The sequence below is a fragment of the Frankliniella occidentalis genome, unplaced genomic scaffold (assembly GCF_000697945.3).
Source record: "Frankliniella occidentalis isolate FOCC.00 unplaced genomic scaffold, Focc_3.1 Scaffold134, whole genome shotgun sequence".
NCBI classification, from domain to species: domain Eukaryota; kingdom Metazoa; phylum Arthropoda; class Insecta; order Thysanoptera; family Thripidae; genus Frankliniella; species Frankliniella occidentalis.
The window spans coordinates 230,930-237,299 of record NW_026267261.1 but is presented as its reverse complement, the minus strand read 5'-3'; the positions used below and the strand labels follow the sequence as shown (position 1 = coordinate 237,299).

At 48.6% G+C, this 6,370-nt stretch overlaps 1 protein-coding gene across 6 annotated transcripts in view; it reads right to left on the bottom strand.

Moving 5' to 3' along the window:
• LOC113211849 (latrophilin Cirl) overlaps nucleotides 1-1,606 on the bottom strand; it is a 255,784-nt gene extending 254,178 nt beyond the window's left edge. For all 6 annotated transcript variants that reach the window (XR_008011518.1, XM_052270681.1, XM_052270682.1 and 3 more), the window contains exon 1: nucleotides 1,147-1,606. Coding sequence is in view for 5 of the 6 variants with exons in the window: in XM_052270681.1 (XP_052126641.1) it covers nucleotides 1,147-1,153 (7 nt within the window). In the remaining variant the exon portion in view is untranslated. The remainder of the gene's footprint in view (nucleotides 1-1,146) is intronic.
• Between the last annotated feature and the right edge of the window lie 4,764 nt (nucleotides 1,607-6,370).

The window sequence follows — 6,370 nt, the reverse complement described above, 5'->3', positions numbered from 1 at the left end:
ATTCGAACACGGAACAGTCTCATTTTAGGCTTGTGATAAGAGACTCATCCTTTCCTCGGACTTGCCGGAACGCAATGTATGAGAAATCGGAATCCCCTAAAGCATTCCGGTAAAGTTAAAATGAAGAAGAATGCGAGGAAAAAGAAAACGGCAATCGCTATGCTTTTACATGTTTATTTCCGTGTTCATGTTCCTGCATTCTTCTGCATTTCAGCTTTACCGGAATGTTTTATTGCGGCAGGCTACTTGAGCTGATGTCGCCCATCCCATCCCGAGGCGTCGCGCTGCGGTGCACTCTCTCGCTCCCGGCTCAGAGATTTACAGTTACATCGTCACGGCGAATCGATTCGGCCATTTCGTTTCGATAACACCCCGTCGGTACCGTAATCACAAGGTGCAGGCACATTGTCCGCCCCGCCACGAGGCCCCGCCCGGTTACTGCACTGCCTAGGATGCTATTTATCCGGCGCACAGAGCTGACGCGGCCGGTGCTACACATGTTCGAACACGGTGCTTCCCGAGCCGTTCGCCGGTATTTTGCCGAGAATAAATCACATTCAAATGAAGTGGCCGTGCTCGCGCTGGCTGCGGCGGGGTGTGGGAGGCGCGCCGACTGACTCATTGCGCATTCCGGTCGCAAATGCACTTTTGGTGTCCTGCCAGGCTGTCCTGCCTGCGCGCGGGCTGCGCGCGGCGGGTCGAGCTTACGCGGCCCGAGCTGTAGCAGGTGTCCTGCCTGCCTGCCCGCCCGCCCGCCCGCCCGTCTGCCAGGACCCCACGGGGGCTCGTATACCTGCCGGCTCCAGCTCCTCCCGGCCGGACGTCGGGGTGGATGCCGAGGACGGCGATCACCAGCGGCAGGGATTCGAACCGACGGCAGCGGCATACTAATATTTCCGTACATTTCGAAATAAACTTCTCATGCCATCACGCTGCGGGTCCTGCGGGTGCGTGAGCTCCTGTCAACCGGGTGCTGAGCGCGGTTTGAGCGCGGTCCCGACCTCGGCGCTCACCTCGCACCTCCGGGTGCTTCCCTTATGCCCCTGCGCCCCCGCGGGCCGACGGCGGGACTCGGCCGACACGGCTGCACGCGCCCCGCAGCGCAGAGCGTCCAAACACAAAGAGGAGAGGTTATGTTGCCCTTACCTTTCATCCGCGACTGAGTCAGACTCCGGCAAGCTTCATGGCCCGAGTACACTGTATCCACTGCTGCGAGTCTCAGCGCCCTCGCACAAACTTCACACAAAATCACGATCCCACGCCAGACACACACACGCGCGCGCCGGCGGGTCACAGCACACACAAGACTATTTGTATTTCTCTATCTCCTTCTGCAGTGATCACACACTGTTGCACACTTCACACTCGCGATGTATCCATGTTAGATCGCGCACTTCCAAGAGTAATCCATGCTGGGAGGGGCGGACCGTAGAAATAATCCGAGATCGGGCCGCACAAGAGACACACACACACACACACACTGCTGAGTTGTTGCTGCACTCCGTTCCGTACGGAGAAGCGACGCGCAGACGCGGGGCAGGGCGGCGGCGAACGGACGCGCGAGCGACACGAACCGTGCTCGGCGGCAGTCAACTCGGCACTGGCGTGGCGTCTGGCGGGCCGCGCTGGCTGCCAGCTCGCCGGGGCGGCCCTCCCTCCCCGCAGCCGCCCATGTATATTGTTTCCCCCGCCGCCCCGCCCGGCCGCCAGCCCCGCCGGGCCCGACCCGGCCTCGCCTCACTCACACTCTTCTTCCTCTTTGTGTTTGTGTTCTCCGCAGAGGGTACAGCTCGCTCGCCCTACCCTCCCCCTGGCCCGCGCTCGCGCTGTTGCCGCCACCTTTGGGGTGGAGAGCGCAGGTTACTCCAAGCGAGCTGCGGATGTCTATCGCCGGAGGATCGCCACTCCGATTTTAAGAGCTACAGAAATACAACAGGTGTGGATGATGGATGAATGGAGCCCAACTACGTAGGAAGGCTAAAACAATGCTTTTTGGCAAATTCCTGGTGGGTTGTATGACAAATACCGCGCCCCCTCCATGGCCTTTGGGGTCAAGGCGCAAACTAGATGCACTTGACATTTCATTTAACTTAAATGACACTAAATTCGATATTGACTACATACACAGCAGTCAAACTAAATCCCACTAGCTCTCCCCTCTACAACAACGGCGACACCGTTTATTGATCTTGTCGGTCATGTCATGCGAGGTGGTGGTGGTGTTGAGTTATTCACACACGCTAGCCGATAAAGTTTTCATTAAACGCTTAGAAATTATCTGGTGACGGACAGAACCAACAGAACCAAGCGCCATATCGGCTCTTCTTCAACGGAACATGTCCACGTCTCGGTCTAACATACACATGTGTAACAACCGCTACAATTATACAAGAAATGTGGCTTTATCTCTTTTATTTGGTACCTTTTCCGATGGGAAAGGGAGTTGACAGAACCATACACGATTTGAAAAGTACATACAGTATTGTGTTGCCACGATTGCATGAAAAGATTACACCATACATTACGTATGCCAGCATTCTCTGTGACAGGGACGTTCGAGGAACTAGTTTTACCGAGTTTTACCGATCCGAACAGAGGCAAACGGGGGCAATGCCCATAAGGACAGCTAAAACCGGTGCCAAACCGGGTCACACCCAGCAAAATGTTTTTGAATCAATGTAATAAATGTTCTTAAATTTTTTTCTAAAACAAATTTGACTTATTTCAAGAGCACAAATTAATGGGGGGGGGGGAACATTATTTGTAAATAACTTGCAAAGGCACGAGGCCACCGCGGACCACCCCGAGGTCACGAGGACACCGTGGCGCAGTCGAAATTTTAAGAACTTTAATTGTTTCTAAAACACACTGCAGTGGAAACTTTAAGAACATTACTTGTTTCTAGAACATACTGCAATTGAAATTTCAAGAACTACTGTTCTTGCCCATTCACGAGAACGCCTCTTAAATTTCGTTCTCGTCTGAGTCAGAATATCAATTCGATCTTATTCTCATGATGGAACACACAAATGCAAGCCGAATGCAAGTTCTGGCTGGTCCACTGTAAAAAATATTGTCGTAAATTTACGATATAGTATCTTGAAATTAATATTTACAAAATTTGTTGTAAATTTGTAGCACCTCAAACTTGCTTGGCGGATGAATTCCGAGTCGATAAATAGAGCTTGTAATTTTACGATCTCGATCTCGAATTGTAATTTTACGACACGCTTCAAGGAAAATTTTCCCATATGAACCTACAACTATTTTTCACAGTGGTCAATAAATCTGCATGAGATCAAGAACACATTTTTCTAGGTGCAGAGGTGTCAACAAAAGTTAAAGTTAAAAGCACCATTGATTTCTGACCGTATCACCGGAAAACGTTCCGTTTGCGTCCCGTTGTTACCCCGCCCAGCCAGAAATGGAAATCGGTCGACGTCGAATTGAATCAAGTGTCAAGGTCGAATCGACTTCGAATCGACGTCCAAAAAATTTTCATTTCTGGCTGAGCCGGTAGCACCGCACTGTGAAAAATGTCCTCGTAAATTTACGACATTGTTGTAATTTTGATTCACAAAATTCGTCGTAAATTTACGACAGCCCATTCCTAGTCGTCGGTCAATTCGAAGTCGATATGGAGTGCTTGTAAATTTACAATTTCAAATTATAATTTTACGACTTTTATCATGGAAAATTTTCCCGTAACCCTAACGAGTATTTTTCACAGTGCGCATTTAGTAATGCGCATTAAGATGCGCAGAAAAGGTAACACATTCGTTCCTCTTTTATGGGCATTATTACGCGCATTTCCGCAGCTAATGCGCATTTAATCAGACGTAAGTAGTGCATTATCGTAACCGGGGTAGTGCAGTACTAAAAACTGTCCTACAGTTTTTGGTGCAGTGCCAGAGTGTGCTGCACTTTTTCAGGTGTCGTAAAGGTCCTAAACTATCAACTGTACGGCCAGTCGAAATATTGGTCAAATAATTTCGGAATTCAATCGAATTGACAGTTTTCAAAGTTTAATGGACTTGTCTGCGTCTTAGTAAAGTGATCGAAAACGTTGCTAATGCCTGGCATCTGCCAGCGTCTATTTTACGAGGACTACGATAATGTGGCGAATTGATGTCGAAGTGGTGTTGAAACACGTACCACACTGGTAAAACAAGTGTGCAATATTTGCACACCAGACGTGTGCAAGTTTTGATTTAGCACATTACATGGTGTTTAACTCAAGTTGCACACTTGCGTGGTGTGCAAATTTTAGACGTTTTGTAAACGTTTAAATTCTGCACACTTGGATACACACAGTTCTATGCTGTCAATAGGGAACCATACGGTGTGCAGCTGCTATACGTTTCGGAAGTGTCGAAAGTTTAAACACCAATTGACGTATAACATAGTTAGACACCACCAAGTGTCGAGAAAATGCACACTTGAACTTAAACGTCAATTGACGTGCAAAATTAAACACTTGTTTTACCAGTGCAGTCGTCATCGATTCCAGGGTGAAATCAATCTTATTTAATTTTCGTTTGAATAAAAATTTTAACATATTTTCTTGAGCATTGCGCATATGAAAGTGTATGGTGACACGGCGCCGCGATCCCGCTGAGCTCGCAAACCCGCGCTCTTTCATTTCCTGTAACACCTTTAGCGGCAATGCCAGCACGCACATGCATTGACCTGCTCTTTGCTCTTACTGATGAACCGTCACGTCTGATTGGCCATATACACGAGAGGAATTTTCTCAAAACTAAGGGAAAAGCGGGAGGCCATGGGCTTTTCACTGCGAGGGCTTTGTTCGGACGTCACCCATGCTTAAAAAAACGAATCTGTAATTTCGCACAGTTTGATTGCACATTTTGATTAAAACATATCGCCGTGGAATCCGCAAACCGCACTGGTCTGCGCACTGGATGACTGGTCTCTCGATAGGTTGGGTTTGCAAGGGTAACTTGCTAAAGTGGGCCAAACTTTCATCCGTTTGGCTCTACTCCTTATCGTTTACGCCCTACACCAAATTTTGATTTCTCAGCACTGGTAAAAAAAAAAAAAAACATTACACAGTAAAAACACTGTCTCAATTTTGGAGGAAAGAGGAAAAACTGAGAAGCTCCCTTATTTTGAGAAAGGCTCCTCAGATCCCGGATAAAACTGGTTTGTATACATACAAATTTTATAAAAAATTATAAAATGTTATAAAAAGGTATACACCGTTGTAAAAATGTCAAAAATGTTAATGAAATTTCATAAATGCTTGTTACATTTAGTAAAACTGTATACAGAGGTCTGTATACGTTTTCATAAAATCTAGTGCAATGTTGTTTTAGATTTTATAAAAGTGTCTGTCTCAGTCCTACATTTTTTGAGGAAGTAATCAAAATCTGATGGCGAGATATGAGGAGATTTCCTCAAATATGGAGGTCCTCAAATCGACGGAGAAAATCGTTCATCTAGGTTTTTCCATTTGATACGTGAGGCAACCTTTTAGCATGTTGCATCTACCCTAAAGCGTTTTGCGATATCTAACCTACTCTTGATTTATACAGTGTAGAGTCTATCAAAGACCCAGGGAACACGGTGTTGTCAAAATGGCATCAAGTGATGTTGATGCTAGTGCCAAAATTCGGTCATTCCTGCTTGCTTCGACGCCAATTCAAGATAAAGTGATTAGTGATTTGGCCACAATAACGACAAAATCTTAGCAATGCATGACTTATTCGTGTCATTTTGACGAAACCGTGTTCTTGGGCCACCTTCGTCAAAAATGACCGCCTACTAGCGAGGATTAGCTAGCCGCCTACGACGACTCGCACAAACACAATTACCAGCGCGCTCTCACGGCAGAATCACGCAGCTACACAACCGCCAGAATTCGAATTTGCTGTCCGCCACATGCGGCGCGAAACCGGTCGGCGGCCGGTCTGTCTCTCTCGCTGCTCTCACGTGAGCGGAGACAGCAATACCTTGGCGAGCCCCGCGTCGCGCGCCCGCGGCCCAACGGCAGCCCCGACCTGCGGAACCAATGACCCGAAATAATCAAATCCACCTCTAACGACGGCGTCGCGTCCAGCCGCTCGGAAGGCTCCGCCCGGCGCCGCCCTGTGGCGCGCTGCGGCCGTGGCGGGAGGCTCAAATTTAGACATCAAGTCGAGCGCGCCGCGCCACACGGGCTGCGCCATGGGCTGTAATTACACCGCACAATTTGTCCTTTCGCGGCGAGGTGAAAGACATCCGCCGAATCACGCTCATTGTATCTGACAGCGGCATCAAATTCGTGCACATTGTGTTTCTCAACGAGTTCATCAGGACGGGGCGGCTGGCGTGGCGCGTTCAGGGCGGCCATTCAGCACCCCCCCCCCTC